Source organism: Aotus nancymaae, unplaced genomic scaffold (assembly GCF_030222135.1).
Source record: "Aotus nancymaae isolate 86718 unplaced genomic scaffold, 86718_ANA_hifiasm-v0.15.2.pri h1tg000076l, whole genome shotgun sequence".
Lineage (NCBI taxonomy): Eukaryota > Metazoa > Chordata > Mammalia > Primates > Aotidae > Aotus > Aotus nancymaae.
In genome coordinates, this window is record NW_026988491.1 from 12,078,610 (window position 1) to 12,093,637 (window position 15,028).

At 50.5% G+C, this 15,028-nt stretch overlaps 1 protein-coding gene across 1 annotated transcript in view; it reads right to left on the minus strand.

Annotated features, from left to right (window-relative positions):
- Nucleotides 1-272: 272 nt before the first annotated feature.
- Nucleotides 273-15,028, minus strand: part of LGALS2 (galectin 2) — a 31,952-nt gene continuing 17,196 nt past the window's right edge. Inside the window, exons 2-5 of the mRNA XM_012458914.3 lie at nt 5,963-6,048; nt 2,699-2,781; nt 811-970; nt 273-648 (exon numbers count right to left, since the gene is read on the minus strand). Of these exons, the coding sequence (XP_012314337.2) occupies nt 499-648; nt 811-970; nt 2,699-2,781; nt 5,963-5,965 (396 nt within the window). The 5' untranslated portion in view covers nt 5,966-6,048 and the 3' untranslated portion in view covers nt 273-498. The remainder of the gene's footprint in view (nt 649-810; nt 971-2,698; nt 2,782-5,962; nt 6,049-15,028) is intronic.

The following is a 15,028-nucleotide window of genomic DNA, read 5'->3' on the forward strand; positions in this document are numbered from 1 at the left end:
CCAGCGTGGCAGTCAGGTGTCCCTGTATCTCCATTTCCTCCTCTGTATCATGAAAATGCCAGGAGCATTAAAATGCATGAAAAGAGAAATCCCGTGCTTAGGTATCTGAAGACCTGTTACATTTAGCCACAAACAGTCAACATAAGGTGGTGAGCTCCCTGTCACTAGAGGTACGCAACCAGAGGATGTGTGGCGGGATCACTACGGGAGCCTGGACTAGACCTTCAGGATCCCTGAGAGCAGGACATTCTAGATCATGGGGTGCCTTCATTCAGGAGTCCTCAGACCAGGGGTATCCAACGTTTTTGTAAACTTGAGGGGCCCAGGAGACCAAGTCACAAACCACAGTTGTTGCCAGAGGAAGACTCAATGGATTATTTTGCTTGCTTTTGGCCTTGGGGCAGGAACTGCAGACAGCGGTAGGGGACACACCCAGGACCCGAGGGCTGTTGATCCTGGTGTGACTCTGAAGGACGGGGAATCTCGGCTGGAGGTCTTTTATTCTTTTAACTTGAAGGAGGATAAGGTGAACCCGCCACTCACACTCAGGTAGCTCAGGTGGCTGTGGCCCAGCCTGTTGGGAAAGGTGAGCTGGTGCCCGTCCGGCAGCTTCAAATTGAATTTGTCACTCTCAAAGGTCACCGTGAACTGTGGGGAGGGAGGGTGTCAAGGAGCAGGAGGACATGGAAATGGGCCAGGGCAGTGCCTGGTGGCTCAAACGGTGCCAGCATCTGTGTCCCAGCCAGACTCCCTCCCATCTGGGCCCTCCCCTTGACCTCGCCCCAGTCCCTTTTCCCCCTTTGACCTCACCTTGACCTCAGACCCTGGGCTGAAGCACAGGTGATCTTCTCGATGTTCTTGTCCCCAGTTGCTGCCATCTCGTGAGTTGCAGACAATAGTGGATTCACTGAAGCGAGGGTTGAAATGCAGGTTCAGCGTGTCTGTCTTCTGGCCCAGATTAATTACGAAGCTGCAGGGGAAGGGGTAGCAGGTGAGGCTCAGGGCTCAGGCCTGGATAAAGCAGCTTGTGTTGGAGGATCTTTGTGGACCAGAAACTGGAAGAATCAAAGCTCCTGTTAGTTGAGATCTGTGCCTTAAAACAAGGGCGGTAACACCTGGGTCGGACTCAGCGCTGTGGTGGTGCATTTCCATTTAGAGCAGGGATCAAAGCTGTTGGTGGAAGGGTAACTGATAGCGACAGCTTCAGGAATTGGGGGTGGCTCTCCTGGGAGAGTGAAATGCTATCTCTTAGATATCTGAAGACCTATTAAATTTAACCACAAACAGCCAGCCTAAGGTGGTGAGCTCCCCATCACTACAGGGAAGCAACCGGGGTATTACTTCTTGGCAGGATCACTACAGGAGTCTGGGTTAGACCTTCAGGGTTCCTGAAAGTGGGGCATTCTGGGTCATGACTTCATTCGGAGTCTCAGACCAAGGGTATCACACATTTTGGCAAACTTGAGGAACCCTAAGAGAAAGACGTCATTTTTCTCTTAGCTCCTTTATTTTTACTTATTATTATTATTTTTTGAGATGGAGTCTCCCTCTGATTCCCAGGCTGGAGTGCAGTGGTGCCATCTCAGCTCACTGTAACTGCCACCTCCTGAGTTCAAGCAATTCTCCTGCCTCAGCCTCCCGGGTAGCTGGGATTTCAGGCGCCCGCCACCACGCCCAGCTAATTTTGGTATTTTTAGTAAAGACAGGGTTTCACCATGTTGGCCAAGCTGGTCGGGAACTCCTGACCTCAGGCAATCCAACTGCTTTGGCCTCCCAGGGTGCTGGGATTACAGGCGAGAGCCACCGCACATGGCCTTCTCTTAGCTCCTATGACGTGCACCCGCCTGCCCCCTCCCCAACCAAAAGTAGAAAAAGAGCAGTTCCAAGACGCACTGACAGGTTCTGCAGGCTAGAGAGCCCTTCGCTAGACTGCGAATCACCGAGGTGGTGTCTGAGGATGCCCGGGAGACCACTCAGCAACCCCCAGCAGCTGCCCCAGTTTTATGCGCGTGAAAGACTGGCCTGTGGCCATTCCACTGGGTAAAGACTGTAGTGTCTCTGGGGATTTGGGCTTTCCCTAGCGGTACCTGCCCTGCAGGGGGCCAGGCAGAGTTCCAGGGGCTTCTCCACCTGCCCCTTCAATGTTGTTGGGGCCAAGGAACAGAGCATATGGCATCAAGTCTGAAATTCTGCAGGTCCCCAAACCTGGCCTCAGGCATGAAGGCAGACCCCACAGAAAGGTAGTCAGCAGGGGTGTGGGGAGAAGGGTATGAAAAAGGGCCCCTTGACTATACGTGGTGGTTTACACCTGTAATCCCAGCACTTTGGGAAGCCAAGGTGGGTGGATCACGAGGTCAGGAGTTCAAGACCAGCCTGGCCAACATAGTGAAACCCCATCTCTACTAAAAATACAAAAATTAGCCAGCTGTGGTGGTGCACACCCGTAATCCTAGCTACTCAGGAGGCCAAGACAGGGAAGTGCTTGAACCCAGGAGGCAGAGGTTGCAGTCAGCCAAGATCGCACCATTGCACTCCAGCCTGGGCAACACAGCAAGACTCCATCTCAAAAAAAAAAAAAAAAGGAAAAAGGAAAAGAAAAGAAAAAGGGCCCCTTGGCCTGAGGTCCACTCCACAGGGCTGCCCCGCCCACCCTGCCTGTTCCAGGTCTGGGGACCCCCCAACACGCAACCTTGCTCACCCATCAGCGCCATCATCGATCCTGCCTGTGATCTTCAGGGTCGACCCCAGCTTCATGTCCATGTTCTTAACCTCAAATTCCCCCTGGGCCAACAGAGAAATAGTCCCCACAGAAAATCAATCCCACGCTTGCCCAGCACCTTCACCCACCTCACCCCACCCCAGCTGCAGGTCTCACAATCCCCCTGCCCACATGAGTACACAGGAGGCCACCACGCCGGGAAGCAGCAGAGCCAGAGGCTCCGATCACGGCCTCCCAGAGCTCCCCACACCCTGCCCTGTTTTGCTCTTATCCACCCCAGCCCGAGGCACAGGGCCCAGCTGGGGGAGGCTCAGTGTGCCCATCTGTGAAATGGCAGAGTGCTTCCTGCCCGCCTCACAGTTTCACAAAGTGTTCAAGTGATGAAATCACACTGCCCTCAGCAGAACCCCAGACACAAAAATGTGAGATGGAAAATAACCTTATCAGAGGCACGAGGTCTCGGCCCATCTAGAAGAGGCAGCAATGCTTAACCAGGACAGCGGGACAGTGGGCTGTGACAGCAGCATGTCAGACAGTTGCTATTTATTGAGCTCTTGTTAACCAGGCTGGAATACAATGGCACGATCTCGGCTGACCGCAACCTCCGCCTCCCAGGTTCAAGCAATCCTCCTTCCTCAGCTTCTCGAGTAGCTGGGATTACAGGCATGTGCCACCACACCCAGCTAATATTTGTAGTTTTAGTAGAGACTGGGTTTCTCCATGTTGGTCAGGCTGGTCTCAAACTCCCCACCTTGGGTGATCCACCCACCTCAGCCTCCCAAAATGCTGGGATTACAGGCGTGAGCCACCGCACCCGGCCCAGGCATCTCTTTGTTGGGGCTGGCCTGTGCCATTAGGATATTGAGCAGCATCCCTGGCCTCTACCCACTGGATGCCAGTGACACCCTCCCCTGAGCTGTGATGACCAAAAATGTCTCCAGACAGGTTCAAATGTCCCCTGGGGAGCAAAACCTCCCTGCTTTAGAGAAAGTGGGGTTTGGAGTCTGGATGCCTAACACCCCAAGTCTGCACTTAACGTAATAGCAGGGTCCAGATTTTGGGGCCAGGCAGATGGGATTAAAATCAGTCTCTCACTGGCAAACAGCATTATCTTCAGGAGATGAGGTTACCCAGTGAGGACAGTCCCAAAGGGGCTCAAACAAGAAACAGAACACAAGTGTGTCCGCCGCACAGCAGGCACTCACAGACATGCACCCTACACACGCATGTCTAACGATTCTCCTGCCTCAGTTTCCCAAGCAGCTGGGATTACAGGTGCTTGCCACCATGTCTGGCTAATTTTTTATTTTTGTGTGTTTTTAGTAGAGACGGGGTTTCACCATGTTGGCTAGGCTGGTCTTGAACTCCTGACCTCAGGTGGTCTGCCGCCTACAGCCTCCCAAAGTGCTGGGATTGCAGATGTGAGCCACCGCACCTGGCTTCAATGTGACCTACTTTAAAATAGGGCCTTTACCGATGTGATCGAGTTAAGAGGTCAGAGATCATACTGGTTTAGGGTTGCTCATAAATCCAATACAACCGATGTTCTCATAAAAGGAGAGAAATACGGGCCGGGCGCGGTGAGTCACGCCTGTAATCCCAGCACTTTGGGAGGCTGAGGTCGGCAGACCACGAGGTCCCAAGTTTGAGACCAGCCTGGCCAATATGGTGAAACTCCATCTCTACTAAAAATACAAAAATCAGCCGGGCGTGGTAGCACATGCCTGTGATCTCAGCTACTCGGGAGGCTGAGCAGAAGAATCACTTGAACCCAGGAGGCAGAGGTTACAGTGAGCCAAGATTATGCCACTGCATTCCAGCCTGCGTGACAGAGTGACAATCCATCTCAAAAAAAAAGAGGAGAGAAATATGGACACAAAGACAGAGACACACAGAGGAGGCCATGTGAAGTCAGAGGCAGAGATTAGAGTGACACAAGCCAAGGAATGCCAGGAGCCACCAGATGCTGAAAAAGGCCAGAAAGGACCCTGCCCTAGCACCTTCAGCAGGTGTGTAGCCCTGTAGCCCCTTGGGTTCCAGGCTTTAGACGTTGTTTAGAGAGAATAAACGTCTGTTGTGTGAAGCCACCCACAATTTGGTGGTAACTTGTTACTGCAACCTTAGGCAATGAATATACCATCTAATCCTCAGAAGATGCCACCTGTCAGCCCATCCCACAGATGTGGGGAAAAACTGGGGCTCAGAGAGGGTTAGTGACTTGGCCAAGACCACGCAGTAAGCTATGGCAGGGACAGGTGTAGAATCAAAGAATCAGGGACCTCAGTGGGGATCTACTCAACCCCCTGCAATTTGCAGCTCGTGGCCTTGGGCAATTTACTCTCCAAGCCTTGGAGTGCGTGCGTGTGTGTGTGAGAGTGTGTGTGTGTGTGTATGAGTCAAGGTCTCACTCCGTCATCCAGGCTGGAATACAATGGTGCAATTATGGCTCACTGCAGCCTCAACCTCCTGGTCTCAAGTGATCTTCCCACCTCAGCCTCCCAAGTAGCTGGGACTACAGGAGCGTGCCGCTATGCCCAGCTAATTTTTTAAGGTGGGGCATAGTGCCATGCACCTATAGCAGACAAGATCTCACTATATTGCCCAAGCTGAGATTTTTAATCTCCGTAAAGATCAATGGAGGCCAGGCACAGTAGCTCACACTTGGAATCTCAGCACTTTGGGAGGCCAAGGCAGGAGGATCACTTGAGGTCAGGAGTTCGAGACCAGCCTGGCCAACTTTATGAAACTCTGTCTTTACTTTAAAAACACAAAAAATTAGCCAGGTATGGTGGCGCATGCCTGTAATCCCAGCTATTTGGGAGGCAGAGGCCGGAGAATTGCTTGAACCCAGGCAGCAGAGTTTTCAGTGAGCCAAGATTGTGCCACTGCACTCCAGCCTGGGCAACAGAGCAAGACCCCATCTCAAAAAAAAAAAAGAAACAAAATTAGGCAGTGTGGTGCTGCATGCCTGGGGTCCCAGGTACTCAAGACACTGAGGTGAGAGGATCATTTGAGCCAAGGAGGTCAAGTCTATAGTGAGCTGTGATCACCAGCACTGCACTCCGCCTGGCGACAGAGCAAGACACTGTTTCAAAATAAAAACCCCTGTCCAACATCTTTGCTGTACAGATGGGGAAACTGAGGCCCAGAGAGGGACAGCAATGGTTTTCCCTAAAAGCCCCCACCCAGGCAAAGACATAGATGAACGCAGTGGGGCAGGCAGCCGGGGGCTGGCATCCTCACCATCGTGGCGACAGCTCCTGGTGGCAGCTCCCAGCGGCTCCTGGAGGCCTGTGCTCAGGGTCTCAACTCGTGGTCAAGCTTATATCCTAGAATATTACACATTAACTGCCCCCCAAGGCCATAAATGAGGACTTTGCCCTTTCTACCCGGTGTCTCCCTGCCTGCATCTCCCAGTACCCAGAACAAACAGGCAGAAGACTCCTCAGCCAGCTCCACCCCAGCCCGCCCCAAGCATCCTCCTGATCCCTCTCCAGCCCAGCCTCCCCATCCTCAGCACTCCCAGAGCCCGAGAGGCAAGGCGGCCCCAGCTCTGCTCCGCAACAAACCACAATGCGGCCGCTTGACAGCGCTCCCAGCCTCCCTCACTGAGCCCAGCTTCCCTGTCCGTAAAAAGAGAGATTTGCTTTGCAAAAAAAAAAAAAAAAAAGCCTAACCTTCTAATTTTCTATGATGTCATGATTCATTTTCAGAGAATACTATGTTTTCTTCTTCCCTCACCTTATTATTTATCTCATCAGACATGCAGGTTTCAAAACCAATTCATGGAGTCAAAGAAAAGATCTCAGAGTATTTACAACAAAAGGTCAAAAGCGGAGAAGGGCCGGGTGCGGTGGCTTAACGCCTGTAATCCCAATACTTTGGGAGGCCAAGGTGGGTGGATCACTTGAGGTCAGGAGTTCGAGACCAGCCTGGCCAACATGGTGAAACCTTGTCTCTACTAAAAATACAAAAATCAGCTGGGCATGTTGGTGGGTGCCTATTACTCCCAGCTGCTCGGGAGGCTGAGGCATGCAATCAGTAGAACCCAGGAGGCAGAGGTTACAGTGAGCCGAGATTGTGCCACTGCACTCCGGCCTGGGCGACAGAGTGAGACTCCAACTCAGAGAAAAAATAAATAAAAGTGGAGAAGGAGTGGGAGGGCTGAGTGGAGGACGAGAACGCTTTGCTCTTGACTTCTGTTACTTATGTAAGTGGCATGCTTACTACAGACCATTAGAGGTATCAGAGAAGAAGAAGGAGAATCACTCATCGTCCCACCACCACCAGGGAACCGGCTCACTCTTTTGGCACGTTTCCTTCCAGGCAGTTTTCCACACATTTATATCACAGACACCCCTCTGTCTGTGCAATTGTTCATCTTTCTTCATTTGGGAAACATTAAAGACCACAAATCTATATTTCAGAACCATACTTCAACGCCTGTGAAACACTCTACCATTCATCAACTGAATTTATTTAGCCAATTTCCTTCTGCAAAACACTCACATTAATGCTGCATTAAATCTATCTGGACATAAAGTTTGGCTACATCGTGACAACGTATGTAGGGCAGATTCCCAGAAGGAGAACTTTTCTAGAGCTCAGGATTTGGCGAGCCAGAGCATTTTCCACCAGAGTTGGCGGTGGCCACCCCGGGCAGGGTGTGAGGAGCTGGCCTTGCCGAGGGCCCTCGGTGCCAGGAGCCTGCAGGTGGCTCACTGCCCAGTGCCCACGTAGGCTACCACCTTCGGTCCCCGGCCAGCTCTGAGTGGTGAGTGACTTCCTCTTTCCACCCACAAGGAAATCAATCCCCTCTTGGCCTTTCTCCCAGGGGCACGGTAAAGCCTCAGCAAGATAAGGAGTTTTAAAACGCTTTCTCCACAGAAACTAATCAACAGAAACTATACCTTTTAAAGGTGGCATTTTTCTGATTATAATAATATTAGCTCACTAGAGGAGGCTTCAGAAAGTACACAAAGTAAAAGGAGTTTAAAGTTCACTCGTTTTAAAAGACTGTTCAAAGGCAGGGGAACATGACCACAGTTATGATTGAAGTACTTTGCTGTGTATAGATTTTATACCAGTGAGAGATTGAAACAAAAGAAAAAAGGCTAGTCTCGGTGGCTCATGCCTGTAATCTCAGCACTTTGGGAGGCCAAGGCAGGCGGATCACCTAAGGTCGCAGCATGACCAACATGGAGAAACCCCATCTCTACTAAAAATACAAAATTAGCTGGGCGTGGTGGTGCATGCCTGTAATCCCAGCTACTCAGGAAGCTGAGGAAGGAGAATCGCTTGAATCTGGGAGATGGAGGTTTCAGTGAGCCGAGATCGTGCCATTGCACTTCATCCTGGGCAACCAGAGCAAAACTCCATCTCAAAAAAAAGAAAAAGAGTATTTTTTGAGGCCAAGGCGGGCAGATCATGAGGTCAGGAGTTCGAGACCAGCCTGGCCAACAGGGTGAAACCCGTCTCTACTAAAGATACAATAAATTAGCCAGGCGTGGTGGTGAGCACCGGTAATCCCAGCTACTGGGGAGACTGAGGCAGAATTGCTTGAACCTGGGAGGCGGAAGTTGCAGTGAGCTGAGATAGTGCCACTGCACTCTGCACTCCAGCCTGGGTGTCAGGGCAAGACTCCATCTCAAAAAGAAAAAGAAAAAGGAAAAGAAAAAAGAATGGCTGGGTATGGTGGCTCACCCCTGTAATCCCAGCAATTTGGGAGGCTGAGGTGGGTGGATCACTTGAGTCCTGGAGTTCGAGACCAGCCTGAGCCACATAGTGAGACCCTGTCTCTATGTGGTTTTTAAAATATATATTTTAGATTAGCCAGGCATGGTGGCATACATCAGTAGTCCCAGCTACTCAATGAGGTAGGAGAGTCAATTGAGCCCTGGAGGTCCAGGCTGCAATGAGTCATGATTGTGCCACTGCACTGCAGCCTGGGTGACGGTGACAGATCCTGTCTCAAAGAAAGAAAGAAAAGAAATCCCGAGACTCACATCTGTAACCTTGTCCCCTTAACAATGGCTACTTTCTGAATTGCTACTCTTTACACTTTCCAAACCACTTTCTCCAGCCCTCATCATTATAAACTCACTGTAAATTCTCAAGAGAACTTCTGTTCTCACCCCATTTTTCAGGTAGGGAATTAAGGATCCCAGGACTCACACAATGAGAAAGTAGCAGAGTTTGCTGTCTGACAACCAACCCCTTGCTCAAGTGCCTGCCGAGGCGTGTGGCACTGCCCTCACTAAGCGAAAAGAACATTTGACCTCCAGTGTGACCTCGAGCCCTTTGTGTGGTGGCCGCCTCTGAGATGGTCCCAATGATCGCCAGCTCCTGGTAATCACACCCTTGCATACTCGGTTCCCTTGAGCATGGCTGGACATGGTGACTTGCTTTTAACTAAAAGAATACTAGCCGGGTACAGTGGTTCACGCCTGTAATTCCAACACTTTGGGAGGCAGAGGCAGGTGGATCACAAGGTCAGGAGTTGGAGACCAGCCTGGCCAATACGGTAAAACCCCGTCTCTACTAAAAATACAAAAATTAACTGGACGTGGTGGTGTGCACCTGTAGTCCCAGCTACTCAGGAGGCTGAGGCAGGAGAATAGCTTGAACCTGGGAGGCAGAGGTTGCACTGAGCCGAGATAGTGCCACTGCACCCCAGCCTGGGTGACAGAGCAAGAATCTATCTCAAAAAAAAAAAAAAAGAGGCTGAACATGGTGGCTCACACCTGTAATCCCAGCACTTTGGGAGGCCGAGGTGGGAAGATCACGTGAGGTCAGGAGTTCAAGACCAGCCTGGCCAACATAGCAAAACCCCGTCTTTAAAAATAAAAAAAATAAATGAAATAAAAAATAAAAAAGAATACTAGAATATGGCAAAAGTCATGAGATGTCACTTCCAAGGTTAGGTTACAAAAAAAACTGTGGCCTCGGTGTCTCTCTCGCTCTCTGCTCTGCTCTTGCCCTGGGGAAGAAGCAATGAAACCACCCTGTGAGGAGCTCTATGAAGAGGCTCATGTGCCAAGGAACTGATGTTTCCAGCCAACCACCGATAAAGACCAGGACCTCCCAACAGCCACGTGAGTGAACTTAGCATGGATCTTACCCCACACCAGCCTGGAGACCACTCATGCAGCTGACACCCTGACCACAGCCTTGTGTGACCCGGAGCCAGAGGCTCCCAGCTAAAGCCCACCTAGATTCCTGCCCCAAGGAAACCATGAGAAACGTGTTTCTAATTTTAAGTCCCTACCTTTTGGGTTAATTTATTACACAGTGATAGATAACTAATATACTTTGGCAAGCAATTGTTCTTGGAAGGTTGGTAGGAGAAATGATATTCATGAAGGCCTCCCTCCTGACTAAAGAATCTTCGGCTGGGCATGGTGGCTCACGCCTGTAATCCCAGCACTTTGGGAGGCCAAGGCAGGTGGATCACGAGGTAGAGTTCAAGACCAGCCTGGCCAAGATAGCAAACCCCCGTCTCTACTAAAAGTACAAAAATTAGTTGGGTGTGGTGATAGGCACCTATAATCCCAGCTACTTAGGAGGCTGAGGCAGGGGAATCACTTGAACCTGCGGGCTGGAGGTTGCAGTGAGCCGAAATCACACACCAACTGCACTCCAGCCTGGGCAACGCATTGAGACTCTGTCTCAAAAAAAAAAAAAAAAAGAATGTTTGGTCCATACATGTCCACAGACATTTTATAATACTATACTGATTTTTCTTTTTTGAGATGGAGTCTCACTCTTATCTCCCAGGCTGGAGTGCAATGGCGCAATCTCGGCTCACTGCAACCTCCATCTCCTGGGTTCAAGCGATTCTCCTGCCTCTGCCTCCTGAGTAGCTGGGATTACAGGCGCCTGCCACTGTGCCTGAATAATTTTTTTTGTTGTTTTAGTAGATATGGGGTTTCACCATGTTGGCCAGGCTGGTCTCAAACTCCTGACCTCAGGTGATCCACCCGCCTCAGCCTCCCAACGTGCTAGGATTACAGGCATGAGGCGCCGAGCCTGGCCCCACTCACTCGTTCTTTGTCTTCTTTGTTTACTAGTAAATGTATTGAAGGCTCTAAATTTTCTTCTGGCTGCTGCTTTGGCCATTTCTCACAGGGTTTGAGGTTCCACTCAATACTGTAAATGTTACCCTTGAATTAAGCCAGATGGTCAGCAAGTTGTTCTCAGCCTTCAGTAAGAGTGCTCAATAAATATTTACTGACTGATTAACTGAATAGCAGTCATCCTTATCATCATCATCCGGGAGGAGTTTGAATGTGAAACGTCAATAATGCAGGATTGGCTAAGTAATAATAAATGATGCTACAGGCCAGGCGCCGTGGCTCACGCCTGTAATCCCAGCACTCTGGGAGGCCGAGGTGGGCAGATTACCTGAGGTCAGGAGTTCAAGACCAGCCTGGCCAACATGATGAAACCCTGTCTCTACTAAAAATACAAAAATTAGCAAGGCATGGTGGCACATGCCTGTAGTCCCAGCTACTCAGGAGGCTGAGGCAGGAGAATCAGTTGATCCTGGGAGACAGAGGTTGCAGTAAGCCAAGATTGTGCCACTGAACTTCAGCCTGGGCGACACAGTGAGACTTCATCTCAAAAAAAAAAGTCACTTGGCGGATGATACAGGGCTCAACTCTTGGCTTCACCTCTTCCTAGCTGTGTGACCTTGAACCAAGTCAGGTGACCTGAATTCTCGGGTGTGAAATGAGAACACTAAGTGTTATGAGGATGAAGAGAGATAACGCCCAGCCCTTCGTTAATACTTAATGGACACTATTTGTTATTATTATCAGGAGCCCAGTGCCCCACCTGTGTCAGCTATGGAGGAAGCAGTCACCTCCACCTGGCAGCTGTGTTTCAGCTGCTTACAGGCCCCCAGGGCCCCATTATGACTTCCGTGTCCCTGAGACACTTCTGCCTCCACAAGCCCCTTCCTACACACATATACATACTTGATACACATAAATATGTGTGCACACATATGTAACTCTATCTTACATCTTTATCAAATGAATATATTCATATATTAAAAATTTGGGAGCCAGGTACGGGGCTCACTCCTGTAATCCTAAAACTTGAAGAGGTTAAGGCAGGCAGATTGCTTGAGCCTAGGAGTTCAAGACCAACCTGGGCAAACTGGCAATACCTAATCTCTACAAAGATAATATATTTTTATTTTTATTTTGAGATGGAGTTTTGCTCTTGTCACCCAGGCTGGAGTGCAGTGGCACCATCCTGCCTCTCTGCAACCTCCATCTCTTGGGTTCAATGATTCTCCTGTCTCAGCCTCCCAAGTATCTGGGATTACAGGAGCACGCCACCATGCCCAGCTAACTTTTTGTATTTTTAGTAGAGACAGGGTTCACCATGTTGGCCAGGCTGGTCTCCAACTCCTGACCTCAGGTGACCCACCTGCCTCGGCCTCCCAAAGTGCTGGGATTACAGGCGTGAGCCCCGATGCCTAGCTACAAGATATTCTAAAATTAGCTGGGCACAGCGGAGCACACCTGTAGTCCCAGCTACTGGGGAGGTTGAGGTGGGAGGATCACTTGAGCCCAGGAGGTCAAGGCTGCAGTTAGCCATGGTCATGCCACTGCACCACAGTCTGGGTAACAGAGTAAGATCCTGGTCTCAAAAAATATATATATATATATATTCTCTTCAACCTAAAACTTTATTTTTTTTTCTGATTGTATAAGAAATTTCTTATACAAAGGTGGCTCACATCTGTAATCCCAGTACTTTGGGAGGCCGAGGCAGGCAGATCAGGAGGTCAAGAGATGGAGACCATCCTGGATCTACATATATGACTATCAGGTCTCCAGGATGATTAGGCTGCCTGAGGTTGGGGGTCCTCCGCTCCTGCAGCTCTGACCAGCCGACCGCCTCTCCTTCAGGGGACTTCCACAGAGCTATCGCCTCATCCGGCGCACGGATCTTCCTGTTTAACCTGATGGCCAGCTTCCAGGGCCCCTCTCTATACCCCAACCGCTGGCCACACCTGGCCACCCTCCCCAGCTAGTGTCCCTCCAGGACCACCCAGGTCCCCTGGAGCTCTGGGGTCATCCCATCTCACCTGGAATCAGGGTGGGGCCTTGAAGGAAGAAGGAATTTGGAGTCTTAGGAGGGAACGGACTGAAGCCACCTAGCTGTCTCCCTTTCCCCACTCCCGCTCCCACAATCCTTCCAACAACCACTGGTTCTTTGTAAGATGTAAATGATGGCTGGGCGCGGTGGCTCACGCCTGTAATCCCAGCACTTTGGGAGGCTGAGGCGGTCAGATCACAAGGTCAAGAGATCGAGACCACCCTGGCTAACACGATGAAACCCCATCTCTACTAAAAATACAAAAAATTAGCTGGGCATGGTGGCATGAGCCTGTAGTCCCAGTTGCTTGGGAGTCTGAGGCAGGAGAATCACTTGAACTTGGGATGCAGAGGTTGAAGTGAGCCAAGATCGCGCCACTGTACTCCAGCCTGGGACACAGAGCGAGACTCCATCTCAAAAAAAAAAAAAAATGTAAATGACAACATCCCACTCTCCTGCTTTAATCCCTCCAGGTTTCTCCTTGTACTTAGAACAAAATCCAAACTGCTCTCTCAGCTGACCAACCCCACGAGATTGGGTCCTGTCCACCTCGCAGCCCCGTCTCACTCCACCGGCCCCCTGGCCACGATGACATCCTTGAATCCACCAGGCTCATTCTATCCTTCTGTCCTTCTGTCCTGTTCCCTCCACCTGGGACTCTTCCACAGCTCTTGGCTGGATTGAGCTTTTCATCATGTCAGTTTTAACTCAAAGGTGGGTGGACGGATGCACAGCTGGATGGCTGGATGGGTGCTGTGATACTATTGTATATATACATAAAACAGGTTTTTGCCCGTTGTTTCTGGCTCATAACTCACAGCCTTTGTTAGTGTCTTGTTATAATGTTGGGGTGCTTTCGGCCTCAGGAATAGGCTAAGAAAACAGACTCTCTTCGCCTGCCCTTCCTTCACCTGCTCCTCTCTCTCCTCAAGGTAGGAATTTTCCCCTGCCTTTCTGTCTTAGAATAGATATTCTGGCCAGGTATGGTGGCTCATGCCTGTAGTCCCAGTACTTTGGGAGGCTGAGGTGGGCAGATCACTTGAGGTCAGGAGTTCGAGACCAGCCTGGCCAACATGGCGAAACCCTGGCTCTACTAAAAATACAAAAATGTTAGCCGGGCATGGTTGTGGGCACCTGTAATCCCAGCTACTCAGGAAGCTGAGGCAGGAGAACCACTTGAACCTGGGAGGCGGAGGTTGCAGTGAGCTGAGGTCATGCCATTGCACTCCCACCTGGGTGACAAGAGTGAGACTCTGTCTAAGAAAACAAAAAGAGGGCCGGGAGCAGTGGCTCACGCCTGTAATCCCAGCACTTTGGGAGGCCGAGGCGGGTGGATCACGAGGTCAAGAGATCAAGACCATCCTGGTCAACATGGTGAAACCCCGTCTCTACTAAAAATACAAAAAAATCAGCTGGGCATGGTGGCGCATGCCTGTAATCCCAGCTACTCAGGAGGCTGAGGCAGGAAGAATTGCCTGAACCCAGGAGGCAGAGGTTGCGGTGAGCCGAGATCACGCCATTGCACTCCAGCCTGGATAACAAGAGCGAAACTCTGTCTCAAAAAAAAAAAAGAACAGAAATTCTTCCTTGAAGAAATGCTCTGAGCTACTTCGTCTGATTATGGGTCATAAGACCCTCATTTCAGAAGGGGTCCTGCCCCATCCCTTGGAGTAAGAAGTGCTGCACACAGAGGCCAAGAAGAATCTGAACACACAGGCCTTGCTGGGGTTCCACACTAGTCCATTAATATTCGATCAGATCTTTTGCCCCATTCACAGTTCTACTCAGAGGTCAATCATGCCAGCACAATGAAGTCCCCAGAAAAGGCCCAGGGGGATAGAGTTTGGGCAGCTTCTGAGATAGCTGAACACATGGTGGTTTCTGAAGGATGGGACCCCCAGGTGAGAGGTGGGGGAAGCGCCACGTCTCTTCCCTGTAACCTGCCCTACGCATCTTTTCATCTGTATGTTTTATAACATCCTTTATAGTAGACCAGTAAACATAAGTGTTTCCCTGAGTTCTGTGAGCCACTCTAGCAAATTAACTGAACCCAAAGAGGGGTTGTGGGATCCCCACTTGAAGTCCAGAGGCTCAGACTTGCAACTGGTGGGGAGGGAGAGGGGAGTCAGTCTTGTGACACTGAGCCCTCGACCTGTGGCATCTGACGCCATCTCCAGGTAGACGGTGTCGGAATTG